Source organism: Gordionus sp. m RMFG-2023, chromosome 4 (assembly GCF_954871325.1).
Source record: "Gordionus sp. m RMFG-2023 chromosome 4, tfGorSpeb1-WG-v2, whole genome shotgun sequence".
NCBI classification, from domain to species: domain Eukaryota; kingdom Metazoa; phylum Nematomorpha; class Gordioida; order Chordodea; family Parachordodidae; genus Gordionus; species Gordionus sp. m RMFG-2023.
In genome coordinates, this window is record NC_088778.1 from 33948327 (window position 1) to 33968829 (window position 20503).

A 20503-nucleotide genomic window follows, 5' to 3' on the forward strand; every position below is an offset into this window, starting at 1 on the left:
AAAAATTATTTGTTTTGTTTAACAAAACGTTAATTTTGAGATAGGGAAAAGATGATAATGATCAAAACGTCTAAAAAATCAATCATTTTCTTGACCTGTTTGGTGTGGGTGTTAGAAAATAATTGTCTAGCTCATCCAGATGCCATTACCGATGAGTACGTATCGGAAGAGAAGTGCCCAGCTTTACCCCAAAATAAGGATTGTTACTGCGACGTCATGGAGACTAAAACGACAGAAATGGAAATCGAAGGCAAACAAATTACAACTACCGCTAAGTATTTTTCTCTGAGTTGCAATTCGATCCGCGAACAAAAGGATTTACTGGACGCGTTACGAATCTTAACCGAGGCTGCTTCTTATAACATAAGCTTGCAAGTGAAAAATAGTCGATTTGATTTTATATCGCGGTTTGCCAAGGAGCTTGAAAAAATAAAAAATGCCGGCTCCAAAAAACGCCGACCAGTTAATATCCGAAGGTTATCACTAGACTACATTAAATTTAATAGTATAGAACCCTACGCCTTTCAGCCATTGTCCGAAAATCTCGTTTCACTGTCCATATTCGATAGCCCGTATAAGCCGACCCTGACAGGGCCCAAGCTTGGTATGCTTTACGAAGCATTGAAACCCCTAGAAAACCTGGAAACGCTTGATATAATCATTCCGGAAGAATTCGAATTCGACGCCTCATTCTTTGAAAACTTTCCCAACCTTAAAACGCTTTTCCTGATGTTACCCAACTTGCGACATCTCAAAAATTCTAGAGGGTTTAGGTCCTTAACAAATCTTAAAAAATTGATGTTCACGAGCAAATTGCCTTACCTCCCGAAATCGATAGTCTCGCTTCCTCATTTAAAAATATTGCATTTCTATTCCGGTTCGCTGACAACTTTCCAAAATGATACCCTGAGCAGCTTTGGCCCTGAATTAAGGGAACTCGATTTATCCAATAGCCACATTTATAAAATCCCGGTCGGCACTTTTCAAAAGATCCTCAAATTAGAAGATCTTGCTTTATCCGACAACCATCTTGAGTCATTGCCACCCTTATGCTCACCATCGCATTCTTCTATCGATATCGCTAGAGAGAAAAATGAAGACATTACCATTGAAAGAGATGTGCATGGCAAAGCCGAGACCAAAAATAATTTGAATCGCCTGGACCTGTCTCATAATGAATTCAAGGATGGCTCTCTTACGAAGGAGACGTTTGCTAGTTGTACCGGCCTTACACATTTATTGTTGGATGATAATCACCTCTCAAGCTTGCCCGGTGATATGTTAGACGATTCCCGAAATAGCCTTCAGGTACTTTCATTCAGCGAAAATAGGCTTAAGCAGTTTCCCAGTTCGCTGTTATCCAAACTGAATAACCTCACACATCTCAACCTCGGTAAAAACGAGATCCAAAATGTGCCCATTCTTGCTTTCGAAAATAATCCCAAACTCCAATATATAAACTTAAACATGAATAATCTTAAGGAATTCGATATGGATACCTTGTTATCGGCCAAGCGTTCCTTGAGCATACTCGATCTTAGCAAAAACCATATGAGCTCCTTCGATTTCCAATATTTGGAGTATTTCGATAACCTGACTCACCTAGATCTAAGTTACAATAATTTAACGAGCGTGGAAGGATTGGTAGATTTAGAATTGGTCCACCAGCATATATATGCCATCTCTCTAGAAGGTAAACATATTATTAATAATTACCCCCCCCCCCCCATTATTTCTTTGTAATTTACCTCTTAGAACCTATTTTCATTAAAACTCAACAAAAAATATTTTCCACTGTCACTATAATTATTTTCCCGCGTTTCTAAATATGAATAAGATATTATCTGCGGCAGATAGCAGCTTATATTATATTTTTTGAAATTTATTCTCATATATGAAATAATAAGGGGGTTTTAAATAAACGCCTTGCAAATTTTTTTTTTTAAATTTCCTTTCGAATCTAATTTTGTGTCTTTTTTAAATTACAATAACGCGCCAGTTCTGTTAAATTTTAACATTTTGCAAAATATACAATCATTAATAGTTTAAAATGCTAGTTTAATCGGCGAACTCAATATTTTATCCAGAAAACAACATTACGCAAACCTAAAACATCTTGCTCGTAGATGGCACATAGGATTGAGCATTTACCGGAGAAATCTCAATTCTTAGTCACCATTTTCCTGGCTATAAAGTTTAGTTAGCCGTTTTTAAAAAATCAGCTCGAATCGAGCCTTTTAAACATCACTTAATCTATGCCATTTTACATTAAAATTTAAATATAGAAAATTAATTTTTATAATAATTCAAAATAGAAGGTATACATCCCGAGGCTTCCGCAGATCATCTGTTTATTATGGCATCTAGTTTCTATAAAATATAATTAATAAATATAAGATATATATTTTAAAAAAAATTCCAATCCAGTGTAGATGTATTCCAAAGGACTTTTATTAAAAGAGCTGTATAGAGGAAGGAAGGAAGGAAGGAAGGAAGGAAGGTTAACTTTATAAATACATAATAATGCAAATACTTAAAAAGCGAATGTCTCACAAGGTAGTTTTTGCCTATAAGCAAAGGCACATTTCTTTGAAGGTATATTGTCAACTAAATTTTTTTATTCCAAGTACTCATCTGCCAGGAACATCGCTGGAAATATATTAATTTTCTTATATTTATTCATCAATTTATTTTGAATTCACCATTTATAATTTTTGTAATATAAAAAGATTTTGGAGGTCTTGTCCTAAATACCAAAAAAAAACAAAAATTCATGAACTTTCAAAACTTTAATTAATAAAATTAAGAACATGTTCTGCAATTTTATCAAAATTTTAAAATTTGCCAAACTTTTCAGAATTTTTTTAAAAATGATTTTGAACGTAAAAAAGGTTTGATTTTGATTTTATGAGCTTATTTATTTTTTTTATTTTAATTGATTTTTAAATTTGTATTCTATAATAATTAATTATAGATTAAATACATTATTATTTTTATTGGAAAAACATATGATTTGGATAAGAAGGGAATGAAAGATTAAAATCTTTAGCAGTTGTTTTTATTTTACCATAAATTTAAAATATTATTTTTTAAAATATTATACTTTTTTTTCTCCAAAATATGACGTTATTTTTTAAAAAATTCGTTTAGGGTGTTTTTATTTCTCCGAAACGTGACATTTCATTTTTTTATTGTCATCCTTTTAAATAAAAAAAATTAATAAACTTAAAGTCTAAACTTTATAAAAAAAAAATAATTATATATAAATAATCTTATAATTTTAATTTTTGTTAACAAAAACGTTCAATTTTGATAAAGAGAGAAATGATAACTATTAAAACGTCCAAAAAATCTATCATTCTCTTGACCTGTTTGGTGTGGGTGTTAGAAAATTATTGTCGAGCTCATCCGGATGCCATTACTGACGATTACTTATCGGAAGAGAAGTGTCCCACTTTACCCCAAAATAAGGATTGTATCTGCTACGTCATGGAGATTAAAACGGCAGAAAATACCACTGCTGTTAACTATTATTCTCTGATTTGCAACTCGATCCGCGAACAAAAGGATATAGTGGACGCGTTACGAATCTTAACCGAGACTGCTCCTTATAACATCAGTTTGTATGTGAAAAATAGTCGATTTGATTTAATATCGCAAGTTGTCCTTGAGTTAGAAAAAATAAAAAATGCCGGTTCCAAGCAGCACCGACCTATCAATATCCAAAGCTTATCGCTGTACTACAACAAATTTAATAGCATAGCACCCGAAGCCTTGCAACCATTGGCCCAAAATCTCGTTTCACTGTCCATATTTGATAGCATGCATAAGCCGACCCTGACAGAGCCCAAGCTCGCTATGCTTTACGGAGCAGTGAAACCCCTAAAAAACCTGAAAACGCTTCATTTAATACTTCCGGAAGATGAATTCGACGCCTCATTCTTTGAAAACTTTCCCAAGCTTACAACGCTTTCCCTGATCCTACCCCAATTGCGACACCTCAAAAATTCTAAAGGGTTTAGGTCCTTAACAAATCTTAAAGAACTGATATTCACCAGCAAATTGCCTTACCTTCCGAAATCGATAGTTTCGCTTCCTCATTTAGAAAAGTTGTATTTCTATTCCGGCTCGCTGACAACTTTCCAATATGATAACCTGAGCAGCTTCGGCCCTGAATTAAGGGAACTCGATTTATCCAGTAATCATATTGATAAAATCCCTGTCGGCATTTTTCAAAAGATCCTCAAATTAGAAGATCTTGTTTTAACCGACAATCATCTCGAATCGTTGCCACCCCTATGCTCATCGTCGCATTCTTCCACCGGAGAGAAAGATGAAGACAGCAAAGCCGAGACCAAAAATAATAATCTAACTCGCCTGGACCTGTCTCATAATGAATTCAAGGATGGCTCCCTTACGAAGGAGACATTTGCCAATTGTACCTCCCTTACTCATTTATTTTTGGAAGATAATCACCTCTCAAGTTTGCCCGGTGATATGTTAGACGATTCCGGAAATAGCCTTCAAGAACTTTCATTCAGCGAGAATAGGCTTAAACTGTTTCCTAGTTCGCTGTTATCCAAACTGAATAACCTCACATATCTCAGCCTCGGTAAAAACGAGATCCAAAATGTGCCCATTTTTGCCTTCAAAAATAATCTCAAACTACAGTATGTATATTTAAACTTGAATAATCTTAAGGAATTCAATATGAATACCTTGTTATCGGCCCAGCGTTCCTTGAGCATTCTCGATCTTAGCCACAATCATTTGAGCTTCTTCGATTTCCAATATTTGGAGTATTTCGATAACCTGACTCATCTAGATCTAAGTTACAATAATTTAACTAGCCTGAAAGAATTGGTAGATTTAGAATTGGTTCATCACCATATATATGCCATCTCTCTAACAGGTAGACATATTATTAAATAATTAACCCCCCCCACCTCCCCATTATTTCTTTGAGGTTTACCGTTTATAAATTTGACGAAAAATATTTTCCTCTGTCACTAATCATTTTCCCGCGTTCCTATGAAAATTTCAAAGATCGATTTTATTCATATTACTAATATCTTAACAACAAACAGAATTTATTCATTGAACCCAGACATTTTAAAATGACTTCGTCCTGCCTTTAAAATAATTAAACGGGTATAGGCTTTCTCTTTGCCCAACCTTTTTCTATCTCAGCCTACCTCTGCCCAGTAATGGGTAAAAGGCTCTTCATTCCCTTTTACTTAGTACCCAATTTGATTGAATATGAGGAGTACCTAGCGTTAGCGCTGTTGTTAAACAACGCTAAAAGGGTTTAGCGCTTATTTCGCGTATCGCCCGCATATTTATTTATTTTTCTCGGTCCAATTTTTCCGGATCTTATTTCGACTTGTTTCCACAAAATATGTGGATCGGAATCAGATTTTAGAAAGAAAGAAAAAAATCGATAAGTTGTCAATCATTTTTTTTCGACCCCAATATTCTCTCATATTTTTAAGCATTTTATAAATAAACTTAAATTTAAGTGACAAGATTTTTATTTATTTTAAAATTTTATGACAGCTTTTGCCAAAGAGAGTCAAAAAAAAACAATGTTAAATTATTTTAAAAATGTCCACAATGTGTGATATAATTTTTTTTTTTTTAAAGTATATATTTATGCTTTATATATCAATGCTCAAACAGATGTAGAAAGTTACACGGAAGATTGGGCTGGGTCTATGCAGACAGACTCCAAGCTCAAAAAAAACGGTTAAAACTCTTGGATCTACCAAATAAAATTAGAATTAATTTTTGCGCATATATACCTTTACCGAAAAATATTTAGCCACTATAAAGATCCAGACAAAAAGATATAGAAATAATTTTTGAGTAATAACGTTTTTTTAAAAAAATTGAAACGGGGTCTACATGGTCTGGTCTCACCTGTACTTTGAGGGGTTCAAAGTAAATAATCTTTTTAATAGAAATTCAATTTTATACCCTTCAAGTAATCAGAAAATATATTTTATTTTATTATATCATCACAATCATTATTTATCCGCATAATCCCCCCCCCCCCAAACATAATTACAGAAATTTTTATAAAATTTCATAAATTTTTACGTTGCAATTTTTATTAAAAATTTTATAATTTGCGAATATTTCGAAACTTTTAGAATTTTTTTTTAAAATGATTTTGGACATAGCGAGATTAAATTAATATTATTTTAAAGTATATAAAAGGTATGAATTTATGAGGTATTTATTTAAAAAAATTTTTTTTTGTATTTTATATGATTTTAAAATTAAATATATTTTTTTTCGGAAAAATTAGCATGATTGGATAAAGAAAAGAATGAAGATTAAAAGATTTAAATTCCGGTTGTTTTTATATAATCAATATCGTAAAATCACCAAAACATGACGTTTAAATATTTCATTTATCGTTTAGGGTGATTTCAAAAAATGACATTTCAATTTTTTTTTGTCATCGTCATCTTTTAAATAAAAAAAACTATAATTTTATAAAAATTATTTTAATATAATTTTTTTTTGTTTTTGTTTTTGGTTTAACATTAATTGTGAGAAAGAGAGAAATGATAATTATTAAAACCTCTAAAAAATCTATCATTTTCTTGACATGTTTGGTATGGGTGTTGGAAAATCATTGTTGTCGAGCTGACCCTGATACTAATGACGACGATTACATATCGGAAGAGGAGTGCCCCGCTTTACCCCAAAATAAGGATTGTCACTGCGACGTCATGGAGACTAACACGACAGAAATCGAAGGCCAGCACGCCACAACCACTGCTAAGTATTATTCTCTGAGTTGCATTTCGATCCGCGAACAAAAGGATTTATTGGAAGCGTTACGAATCCTAACCGATGCTGCTTCGTATAACATTAGTTTGCGTGTGAAAAATAGTCGATTTGATTTTATATCGGACTTTGCCCACGAATTCGAAAAAATGACAAATGCTGGCTCCAAACAACGCAGACCTATCAATATCCAAAGCTTATCGCTGTTCTACAACAAATTTAATAGCATAACCCCCGACGCCTTTCTGCCATTGGCCCAAAATCTTGTGTCACTGTCCATATTCGATAGCACGGATAAGCCGACTCTGACAGGGCCCAAGCTTGATATGCTTTACGAAGCATTGAAACCCCTGAAAAACCTGGAAACGCTTGATTTGATCATTCCGGAAGAATTTGAATTCGACGCCTCATACTTTGAAAACTTTCCCAAGCTTGAAACCCTTTCCCTGATGTTACCCAATTTGCTACACCTCAAGAATTCTAAAGGGTTTAGGTCCTTAACAAATCTTAGAGAATTGATAATCACGAGCAAATTGCCTTATCTTCCGAAATCTATAGTCTCTCTTCCTCATTTAGAAATGTTGTATTTCTATTCCAGTTCGCTGTCAACTTTCCAAAATGATATCCTCAGCTTTGGCCCAGAATTAAGAGAACTCGATTTATCCAGTAATCACATTGATACAATCCCTTTCGGCACTTTTCAAAAGATGCTAAAATTAGAAGATCTTGCTTTATCTGACAATCATCTCGAGTCTTTGCCACCCTTATGCTCACCGTCGCCTTCTATCATCGATATCGCTGGAGAGAAAAATAAAGACATAGCAATTGAAAGAGGTGGTGTTCATTCTGGCAAAGCCGAGAGCAAAAATAATAATCTGACTCGCCTGGACCTATCTCATAATGAATTTAAGGATGGATCCCTTACCAAGGAGACGTTTGCCAGTTGTACCTCCCTTACAGAATTATTCTTGGATGATAACCATCTCTCAAGCCTGCCCGGTGATATGTTAGACGATTCCCGAAATAGCCTTCAAGAACTTTCATTCAGCGAGAATAGGCTTAAACTGTTTCCTAGTTCGCTGTTATCTAAACTGAATAACCTCATATATCTCAGTCTCGGTAAAAACGAGATCCAAAATGTGCCCATTTTTGCTTTCAAAAATTATCGCAAACTCCAGTATATATACTTAAACATGAATAAACTTAAGGAATTTAATATGAATACCTTGTTATCGGCCAAGCGTTCCTTGAGCATTCTTGATCTTAGCAACAACCATTTGAGTTCCTTCGATTTCCAATATTTGGAGAATTTCCATAACCTGACTCGTCTAGATCTAAGTTACAATAATTTAACCAGCGTGAAAGGATTGTTAGATACAGAATTGATCCATCACCATATACATGCCATCTCTCTAGAAGGTAGACATATTAATTATTTCATTGAGGTTTACTCAGAGTCTAATTTTATTAAAACTCACTCAACAAAAAATAAATCGAACAACAACAGACATTTATTTACTGAACATTCCCCCTAAATATATGTGCATTTCTCGGGTATAGGCTTTCTCTTTGCTCAACCCTTTCCATCTCAGCCTACAGAACTTTAAACGAGTTCCCTCTGCCCAATAATGGGTAGAGGGCTCTTCCATATGGGAATAAGAGGAATACCTAGCTTTAGCTCTGTTGTTGAACAACGCTAAGAGGGTTTAGCGCTTAAATCGCGTATCACCCACGTATTTATTTTATTATCTCGATCCAATATGTATCTAAGCCGATTCTCATTTTCGACTTGTTTCTCTATAAAATATTTGGATCGTAATCAGATCTTAGAAAAAAAGAAATAGATAAGTTGTCAATTTATTTTTATTCTTCCATATTGACATATTTAAACAGTTATTATTATGATTTTTTTTTTATTTTAAAATTTTATGCCAGCTTTTGCCAAGAGAGTGTCAAAAAAAAACAAGTGATAAATTATTCTTTAAAAATGATCCCGACAAATATTTAGAAAGAATTTTGAGTAATAAAATTGGAATGGAATCTGCTTAACCCCACCTGCACTATGGGAGGTTTAATTTAAAGTAAATAATTCATTTCACTATATCAGTTAGAATTTCAATTTAAGATGAGTGAATTTCATAGTATAGATTTTTTAACAATTTTTTCTTAAAATTGTAATTGTTTTTTATTTGTTTTTTTTAAAAAATAAATATACAGTGTTTTATATATATATTTTTAAAAAAAAACACAATCTAACCTTCGACAACCCCCTCCCCCCCTCCTCCCTCTCCTCATTTTAAAATAATTTTTAATAAAATTTTTTTTTTGTAAAATAAACCATCTTAATAAATTAGTTTATAAAAACGTTATCATTTATCGTTTTAGGGTATTTTAGAAATTAATATACTTTGAAAGAAAAATTACGATAATTTTTAAGATTTATGTTTGCCGAAATAAGTACGCTCATTTTAATTTAATTTATTTATCTTAAGGACCTGTCTGTGCAAAAAATCGCAAAAAATTAGGAAAGAAGAAATAAAAAAAATATTAAAATAAAAACGTGTCCAAATATATAATTATCGAAACTTTAAAAATTTTCAAAAATTTATTAAAATTTTAAAACTTCCGAAAAGTATGAAAACTTTATAAATTTTTTTAGAGTAAAAAATTATTGTAATGTTTAGGTTTACAGTTACTCTTTCTCTTTCTAATAAGTAGGAATGAGAATTCTGCGTTATTTAAATTCTTTATTTTGCAACTCCCCAAGAACCATTTTCCAGAGTAATTTCTTACTGTCATCTGTCATCATATGTTACCTGTTCATTTATTAAAAGATACTTTTAAAATGGATCTAGATACAGATACATCGCCTATACCACATTTTTATATCTAGGTATAAACCACTCATTAAATCATTTTTCATCGTTATTTTGAGTGTGTGCCATTTTGTACAATTACAGGCTAAAGATAATTAATTTTTCTAAAAAAGCGTCGTTCATTTTTCATTCAAAATTCGGCTCCCGATTGATTTGAATATCCTATTCCTCTCACACATAGATCCAATTAATTTATCTTGCGAACTTTTCAAAATGGCGCATACACACGAATGGGAAATTTTTTTTTTGATTTTATTAGATGCGACTGGGCGTAGATAGTTGTCAAATTTGCGGGGTTCGATAAATAACATTTGCAGCTGATGACAATTTGGGGGCCCAGAAATTGAGCCTAAATTTTGTGATAAAATTTGGAGCATACCCGGCTCGGGCCTTAAATGGGCCGGTTCGGTTTCGGTTTTAAAAGCTGATAAGGTCGGGTTTGGCCCGGGGCTTCTGGCTGATGCGAATGATATTTGGTTTTGGTGGACTGAATCCAAAATAAGGAATGCCAAAGTTCGATCTGGGTTATACCAAATTAGACTCGGAATGATAGTATTTTTAAATACTAAACCCATGAAACCAACTATTTATACAATTCATGGGGGAAATGCCAAAGTATATAAAATAGGAATTTTGAAAATTGTTTTAAAAATCAGCCTATCATATTTACAGGCCCATAATTTGGAATTTTGACTTAATGAGCATTGAGGGATGGAGCAAAGCTAATCTAGAGGTTAGGATAAATGCTTGAACAGCAAAACTCAGGTTCTAATATAGTTTAATATTAGTTACAATTTAATACCATTTTATAAAATATGAATAAAGGTATTCAGATATATTAATATTATTATGATAGTCATTTGGAAATTTATATTATAAATTGGGAAGGAGATTTTTATCTTTAGAGGAGATAGACTCCAATAAAGTTACGGTCGTGCCCACTTAATTTGAAATTGGCTTTTTTTTTTACCAGGAGTTCTATAATGTTTAATCAGTTTAATCCAAGGACCAGTAACAAACTTGCTCCGTTCCCATTTTGGAACATTCCGAAACGGGTTCAGACTCGGCCCGTATTCCGACTTTATTATAAATAGAATTTTCGGAGGAGCCAGGCCCCCTTAAAGTTACGGTCATGCATACTTAATATGAAATTTGCTTCTTATTTTTTCCGAATCCTATAATGTTATTCAATTTTAACCAAGTATCCAGGAACAATTTTTGCCATCTTGTTCCGTTCCCATTTTGGAACATTCCGAAATGGGCTAAGACTCGACCCGTATTCCTACTTCATTACAAATTAATTTATAAACCCACCTTATGAAACCAAATATTTTTATAATAGGCTAAGATTAATTTTTATCATGTTACTTATTTTCAAATCAGCTGATTTAAATCGCGTTTATATTTTAATACTTATTTTTTAAATGCATGCTAACAGGCAACCCATTGGTCTGTGATTGCGATACTTATCTACTGGCTCAATGGTTTCACGAAACATCTGGTTTGATCGATTTCCCGAAAAAATTAGACTCTACCACTTGTAGCAACCCGTCAAAGGGCCTGCACGAAATCAATATTCTGAACGAAACTATGATCGACATTTTAATGCCACATTGTGAACCACCTTCGCCGTCCGACGATACTCACGATAATCATTTTTCTTCTTCTTCACCGCTAGCAGCTAAACGTCCGGGTGAGCAGAACTCCGGAAAAAAGAAAACCTCCTCCGCCATTATAGCGGTCATAGCTACGCTGTTTGGCGTCGCAGCCATCATTCTGGTAGCCTTATTAATGACAGGTCGCATTTTCAACAAATGTAATTTCGCGAATACCCCGTTACTTTCGAGATTTTCGTCGCCTTTCAAACATAGAAACGGTACCCTGAAATTTTGGAATACCGGAACTTCTGATCGTATTAGATTCGTTAATAAAGAAGACAGCAACAGTACTCTTCCCACGTCCCTGGCATAGATGACATGTATAGCGTTTTTTAAATCACGTAGTCTTCGTTTGCAATATCATAGTGAAACTACTTTGAACCTGATTATGATTGAAAGTGCTAAGATAGATATTGTTTATAAACTATTTTTTTTTATATTTAAGACTCAGGGAAAAAAAATATTTTTTTGTAAATTTTGATAATCATACTTATATATAAATCGTTGTTATTTACTATTATTATTATTATTATTATTATGTTTAATATTCATCATCTTTATTATGATGAAAGATTTGTAATTTTTGTATATAAATAAATAGAATAAAAAAATTTTAGGTACGGATACCACCAAAAAAAAAAATTTAAAGCTATGATGAAAACTCTTTTTATTTTTAATTGTCACTTGTCAAGATTAGCGAATAGACTTTTCTCAGATCTTCTAATTCGTGCTGTTCTAGTTTTTCTAGTAGATATATAGTGTCAGTCATAGATATTACTGAATATAGTTAGTTCTTATTTATTTTTAGTCAAAATATGTACATAATTTAGATTGAGAAAAGACTCGCCGGCCAGATATTTTAAATAACGGAATGTGTTAATTTGCTAAAAAAAAAAAATTTCTAGTAAGTTTTTTTTTTTGCAGGCTCTGAAGTTGACAATCATCGTTATAACGGGATGGGTATTATTCAAGTGGTAAGCGTAGGGCTTAGAGAATAGAAGCCTGGGAATGCCCCCCCCACCTCGAGTCGGAAAATATCTTGTATTTATAAATATAATATCATTTTAAAGGCTAATAAAAATTTCCCATCAATCTTCCCCCCCCCCCCCACTCACCTTCCCTAATAATTTAGGGAGAAATATAAGAGAAAAAGCTTTGCAAATCAAGAAAATGTAATCGAGGGGAAAAGGCCTTGCAGTAATTGAGTTTAAAGAACTCCAATCAAATTTATGGAAGAAATCCACCTAATAATGCCTTTCGTTCCCCTGTCCCTAGCAAGTTCCTGGTAAAGGCTATGGCAGTTAATGTTGTACTTTTTCTTGTATTATGCAAATAGGACCCTGTTCAGTAGTTATATGTTGAGGGAAGAGGACAATATAATTATAATGATACCTATTTTATGAAATGGGAGGGGGGGGTAGGATTGAATACAATTAATTTAGTAAAACTATTTAATAATAAGAGATATATTGTTAATACAATAATTGACATAATGGTTTTAACTAAATAAAAAGTTAGATAAAAATATTACGTCTTCATTTGGAAACATTGTCGTTGGCATGGGGGGGGGGGGGAATTTATTAATTTATTAAATTGATAATATAAATGCTTAAAAAAAAATTTTCAGTATTTGTATGTTTGTTTTTATATTTTTTTAAAATAAATTTAAAATTTATCTTGCCAAAAAATTTGTCTATTTTCTCTTATATTCCTTTTCTTTATATAAATCTTACCTTCTCAAAATCGTTATGAAGAAACGATCTTTAATTTATTCCTATTTCAACAAATGTTAAGCGCAGATAACGCCATTTTGAAAAACGGTTAACTCTATAGGTAGAAAATTTTTTTGCTGAAGTCTCCAGATTTCGCTAATAGATGCTTAGAACTTTTGTACCATTTATGAGCAAAATCTTCAGGGTTGCGTAATATTTTTCTGGATAAAATAGTGTTAACCGTTTTTAAAAATCTACTCAAAATGAGCCGTTTAACAACATTAGCCACTAGTCTATCAGACTATCTTTTTATGCCGCTTTAAATATAAAAGTATCATATTTAAGATTCAGCCTAAGACTTTCCCTGATTTTTTGTTTCGATGATGACTGGTTTTTATTTATTGGCTGAAAAAAAATTGATCGGATGAACTAGTGAATACTATTAACGCATTACGCATTGTTCACTGCTTCCATAATTCTATCACGATGCCAATTTTGGCTATCTATTCTATTTTTCCCAAAAATGTGTTTCCTTAAACTATCTAACTAAACTGGTTGAAGTAGTTTAAGAGATATGAAACACGTACTAATTATTGACATAAATTTATTTCCCTAGATAATGCTTCCAGATGTTTGGCAAACTTTACGCTCTTAAGACGCGATAATCATAGTTAGTTTTTGGGGTTCATAATTAATGTATTAGTAACGCAAACCATATAGTTAGAACTTCTATGTTCTCCGTTCTGGCATGATGCTTAATTTTGCCAATTTTTCCATTTTTTTTACCAAGAATTCTTTTCCTCTTTAAACCAACACTACCAAAGAGAATGAAGGAATAAAATATAAGAATAAAGCCCTACTATAATGGTTTAGTATAAGTTTTCAGAATCAATGTTTCCAGAAGCTTGGCTCATGTGCAGATTGGGAGCTTGATGTCGTAGTTTTCATTTTGTAGTTGAGTGGAAGTAGTAGTCAAACATTAAGTGTCAGCGCAGGCCAGATATATAGTTTTTTATTATTTTCCGATTTTTACACGATATCTATTTTGACGGATTAAATTAATGTAAAATTATGATCTAAACATTTATTTTAGTTACTTTTTAAACTTAAGGTTTGGTCAAAATCTTGTTACAAATAATTTTTTTTCCTCTATACTGGCTACTATACTGTTTAAAGTCAGACACTAATAAAAGCACACTGACTGCCATATTTTAGAATTAGGGCTTGTTGAGCCAACTTTAACGGAGATTATATTAAGACTACCGAAAAATCAATAATATATAAGAATTTTATACAGTAGGGATGTTTATGGGCTAAGCCCCCAAAAATTTTATAAAACCACCCCAGTGGGAAATTTTGGCTACTCCACTGTCAATACGGAATAAGATTTTTTGTTAAGGGCTGAGAGATATTCACTATTATGTTGCTAAATTGATTGGAGTATAAGTATAATGACAGATTTTGGAAGTTAATATATTTCATTGAATGGGCATATCCAAGTTAACAGTCCTAAAGACACCTACTAATGCCTTTTGTTCGTAAAGCGATTGACAACTTAAAATACTTAGTATTTGAAGGCGGGCGTTGTTAGCCTTTGATAACAGTTCTCATTTTTGATATAATTGGACTATGTTCTTTCTTATTTCTTCTTTTGCCAAGTTGTTGTTAGATATTACCAAGGCAGTGTCGAACGAATCTGTATTTTAGAAATTTTTTTGCTTGGATCAACAGTGACACATATGGTTAAAATATATTTGAAGAATCGTTGTTTTCCAAAGTTGAGTTTTGAAACCAGCAAGATTAAGTTTTATTGCTGACGCTAACTAGATAGATGTGCTCTCCTGGGTTATGATATATATATATATATATAGTAGACGGGAAAAGACCATTTGATTCCATATTTTTTAAAATACATATAAAAAAATGAGTTTTATTGCATTTAAAAAAAAATTAGTTATTGTTTCGTAACATTTCTACATGTTTACTTGGCATTTTCATCGCTCCCTTGAATGCACTTACTTTCATTGCGCTTGAACTTTGGATTAGAAACGCCTAACACTGCATTCCGTTAAATATCTACATTTGAAACAAAAGGAATCCCCATCACTTTTACATCACAATAAATGTCCTCTATCTGGAGATTAACATCAATAATCCTATTGCCAAATCAAATTTTACAACTGCAAATATACCCTCACCTCATTTAGGTTATAAATCGAAATAATACCAAGATCCCACTTAGAGGTTTCGCTCAAAAATGAATTTCCACCACTTTTCAATTAGAATGCTAGATTGCAGCACTTTTCGCATGTTCTCTTGGTAATAATCATATAGATAACCTAGGTCATCATCACCTAGATTTTTAAGAAAGACTTCTAGGAAATATGCCTTATAATTAATTTCAGCATTGTAAACAAAATTTATTGCCTAAATACAATATAAATATTGTTCATTTTTATGAAATACAAATAAATTAAATTTTTGGATATAGATTTGGTATGGCTTGGCTTGGAATTTTTTTTATTAGATATGGATCGGGCCTAACGGCCTGGGGCGGGCTTGGTCAAAAAATTAAGGCCAACGAAGGTTTCTGTTGTAGTCGATGTATACCTTGTCAATCACATTCACTACCTGTCAGATTGATAGGTTGCCAAATAGAAATGACAAATGATTTATATTTGATTAAATAACATATCATCGATAAAATTATTCCTATCGGATATATTTTTATTGTTACATAAAGTGAAGTTGATGATGTCAATGTCTTTAATTGACACAATGATGGTATATATATATTAAAAGATTATATTTTATTGAACATAAAAAGGCAATATATTCAAATATTTTAAAAAAAACTTATTCTAAAATATGTTAATCGTTAGTTTAAAATCCTATATGATTCTATTATTACCTTATAATCATTATTATTGTCAAAAATATGATCTGAATAACATGGATTACGAAATTAAATGATAAACAGTCAATATCACCCTAGAAAATGACTGACATGAGCAAATAAAATTTAAAAATAATGAATAAAATTTTCCTGGCAAAATTTATTTGTGTGAACTTCTCATATATATATATATAATATTTGATAGATTTTATTTTTTACATTTTTTAAGGCATAATTTAATTTAATTAATTTATGATAAAAAAAATTCATATAGCGAAAGCGATATGGGTAATTAAAGGTATTGCCATCAATCAATGTCTTTTATGAGTCAAATATAAAATTTTCTGAACATTAATATATAAGCCTAATAAAGAATATCATTGATTTTGAATTGATTATACTATACTATATAATTATAAGCTAAGATTTCTACACTATTATAAATTTTGACCAATCTAAAATAATAAATAATTAAAAAAATATGTATAGAAAAATAATTTAAATTATATAAGGATATTTACTTAGAAATATAAAAATCAAATTGACTTATTTTTATTTAAATATGTACACTTTGTTATATAGTATAAGTAAAAGATAGAATTTTACTTAAATATTTCTTAGATGATAACGAATTACTGGAACGTCTCCTAACGCTCTTCGCCACCTACGGAGCATATGTTCTCCGTGTTGGTGGTTTCCATGTTGGACTCCATGTTGGTCTCCTTGTTTGAATTCTCCAATATATTGGAGGTGGTGCTGTTCGTCTAACTGTATGTATAAACATAAACATTTTTGACTATATGCAAGCTCTGATGGTTAACGCGATAATATTATTATAATTCTTTATTTACTATTATTTTTTTTAAATATGTTCTGGATTCTTCAGTAGCTTCATCAAATATATCTTAGAATCTATATTCCAAATTTCATATATTTCAGCTGGGTAGTTTTTAAGATATAAGCATTTTGTGATTGATTGGGGTTTGTGAGACCCCACCAGAGTAAATTTGTATGTTCTATATTTTTTTTTATATCTTATGTATTCGTGTAATTTTTTTTATATTGAAGAATAAAGATCCATATTATGAATTATCATGATTATATGATGGATAAGTTATTTTTTTTGGTTTTATATTTGAAATTTGAAAAAAAGTATGCTTTTTTTTAAAAAAATTTAGCACAAATTATGATTATCCTCATCATCTTTAATTTAGGCTTAAGAAATAAAAATATTTAAATCTTTTATCAAGCTTAAGGTTAGATCTATCTTATATCCAATTATCAAATGAAAATAATGAATATTACTGGAGATATATACATTTGAAATTGGGGTCCATTAAACCCCACCCGAGTACTAACGTCATTTTTTTCGCCGGAGTAATGAAGGATCAATAAAAATAGAAGTACTCCATTGACATATATTACATCCAAGAGCAGAAAACCGAGTTGAAAAATACGTTGGGCAACGTATTGTAAGCAATGACATAATAATATCCTAGACTGACGACGCATTCGTTAAAATTGTACATCAATGAAAACAGCTGAGGACGCCATTTTGATTACCCATATCATTATTAGAAATTATCAGAGTTGTTAAAGGATCTAGATATAAAAATATGATATTTGTATCTGTATCTAGATAGATTTTTCATTAAAATATCTGTATCTAGATATTAATTTAGATTTAAAAAGTATCTTTTAACAACTCTCGAAATTTTAAACGAGAGGTCAATTTGTTCCTATGTCTGACGCAAACTTTATTAAAGAATTGCCTGATTATAGAGATAATAATGAAGCAAGTATCTAACATAAGAATAATTACTATATGGGTTACCAATATGGCGGATTGAGCTGATTTGCAGTTCAACGACGCTTTCAAGTACGTTATTATGGAATGCATAGTCAGTCTAGGTATTATTATTCATTGCTTGTAAGACATCGACTAAAAATTCAATTAATTTAGCGGAGGTTTTAAAAGAGGGACACTCACTTAAAACATAGATTAATGAGGTTTCCAGCAGGGATCCAAACCGAAACGAATATCGGTTCGGTTCAGGTTCAGGTTCGGATAAAAATAACGGTTCAAGGTTCAGGTTCGGTTCGTAAAAAATTAAAATATTGGTTCGGTTCGAACCTCTAAAAACCGGTTTGAACACTTTTGTATTCAAACCTACATTCGAATTATGTATAGGGAAAATATTTTTTTATTTTATCATTAATTTAAAAAACACATAGAAAACCTTCATTTTTATTAATTGCACATTATAAAATAACATTTAATTTATAAATATAATAATATATATCAATGATTAATTTTAATATGAACAATATTTTCCTTTTTTTCAACTTAAATTTTTTCTATTAAGCCGCACAAATTAATATATTTTCAAAATTCGTCTCACTCAAATTACATCTATAAGGAGATAGCATAAATTTAATTGTTCAAACATCTTTCCACACTAACTTGGGTGGCCGGCACTGCCAATATGATATCAGATTTGACGTGTCATTTATAATCATATTTTGGATTTAATTTTTCTCTAAGCATTATAATTTATAAGCTTAAAATATTTAAAAAATGTTGTAAAATGACCATATACTAAAGTTTATAAAAATTATGACCGATACTTATCAATCAAATGTGATTGATGATAATCTTTAAATAATTCGAATATAATTGAAATCTAATAATAACTTGCATATTATTTTATAATCTTAAAATTATGATACTCGAACCGGTTCAGAGGCATTTTAGGGGTTCGGTTCAGATTCGGCTGAAATTTTTTAGCGGTTTAGGTTCGGTTCAGGTTCGATAAAAAATACCGGTTTTTAGCGGTTTAACGGTTTGGTTCAGGTTCGGTTTGGATCCCTGGTTTCCAGTTATAGATTATCATATTTTATTTTAAAAAAGAGGGGTTTTGGTTAGGTATAAATTTACATTCTTTCTTTCTTTCTTTCTTTCTTTCTTTTTAACAACAACATTAAAGTGTAAATCTGTTGCATAACAACTGTATTTATTCTTCTATGTATCAAAGGGTCCATAGAATCCAAATATGAATATTTTTGTTATAATAAGGCAAAATTAAAACTATAATTTTTTTTTTTGATAATTAAGTTAATAGAGCACGTTACTGGCGCCGACTCCGTTGTTGGGAGCGCGGCGTTACATTTGGGTATTTAAAATCAGTTAGACGGTAAATGTATCGTGTTACTTATGATTCACGAAAAGTTTTTCAAATTTGTATTAAGAATTTATTAATAATTTAAATTGATCATTTTTTTTAAAATGGCTCATCAAATTCCTAAATATTTTCAAGTGTTAATAATAATTTATTTAATTTTAGTAACAAATTTTATTAAAAATCGGTTTTTAACGAATGTTAGAAAACAACAAATATGATATTCTAAACCGAAGAGGACAAATAATTGTGCTTCGCGTCTAAACCTTAATGCAAAGAAATATTCCAGGACTGCCTCCTCTCACTTAAGGAGAATTGGAAAAAAACGGTAAAAAGAGATCAAAAGACATTGAAAGATTTTTTTTATTCTCGTTCCAATCTCTAGTATATTTAAAGAAAAGAAGGGATGTTTATAGAAGGTAAAAAGCGACATGAATATGTAATTTATTATATTCCAAATCATACAATTGTTACAAGAGGCGCAACAGTTATTTCAGGTTCAAATATAATTATGCTTTACAAAGGAAATGCCATAAAATCAGCCTATTAATCCTAACGTATTCTTTAACTGGATAGGATAGTCTATAATAAAATCTTCGTAAAATATTACATTTATAATAAATAGATTCTAATAAGAAAATTTAAGGAATAAAAAATGATGGATAAATCGGCTAACTAAATATTCTATCCAGATAAACATTTACGCGAGCTTGAAGATTTTGCTAGATGTCCAGAAGGTCTAAGCATCTAATAGGGAAATCTCGAGGCCTTGGTAATATTTTTCTGGCTAAAATACGAGCCGATTAAGAACAGTAGTATCGAAGTAAACAAATAACCACGTTCATTATACATATATGTATTATTTTTAAGAAAATGCATGAAATAGGTTATGGGTTAGTTAATAATTATATGATTGCTATAGTGTTACATTTCACATAAAATTAGGATAAGTAAAGTTATATGGTTTTTTTTAAACTTGCTGAAGGACCAAACCCTTGGGCGTCCAGGTTCGGTAGAAACCATAGGATACTTAGACAAATAAATGGTGTCCAGAAAATTGTGTTCATTTTTAATTTCATTCAAATTCTTCTATATAATTAACCTCAAAAATAGATTTATGAATATTTAGGGGGGGGGGGGTATTTAAAGAATTCTTTCATATATAAATAAACAACTTTATATAATGATAACAAGAATAAATTAATTCATCATTTTCCCAACATAATAAATCAAATGAAACCCCAAAAAATTGTTTATCAAAGATGTTTTGGATCATTTTTTTTTTTGAAATAACAAAATAATATATCTTACTTTAGGGGGTAAGAATAAGTTTGTTTTATTTTCAAGTTAATCTTAATTTTAAAAAATATAGTTCAAATATTCG

The 20503-nt window shown here is 31.1% G+C and overlaps 2 protein-coding genes across 2 annotated transcripts; both read left to right on the plus strand.

The window, feature by feature from the left end:
- On the plus strand, nucleotides 1-5750 carry LOC135928866 (chaoptin-like). Its single transcript, XM_065465330.1, has 3 exons — nucleotides 1-1693; nucleotides 3308-4912; nucleotides 5680-5750. The coding sequence occupies exons 1-3, from the start codon at nucleotides 52-54 to the stop codon at nucleotides 5748-5750; spliced, it is 3318 nt and encodes a 1105-aa protein (XP_065321402.1). The 5' UTR covers nucleotides 1-51.
- Nucleotides 5751-6572: 822 nt separating this feature from the next.
- Nucleotides 6573-8333, plus strand: LOC135928867 (protein artichoke-like). The gene has a single exon (XM_065465331.1). The coding sequence runs from the start codon at nucleotides 6573-6575 to the stop codon at nucleotides 8331-8333; it is 1761 nt and encodes a 586-aa protein (XP_065321403.1).
- The last annotated feature ends 12170 nt before the right edge of the window (nucleotides 8334-20503 follow it).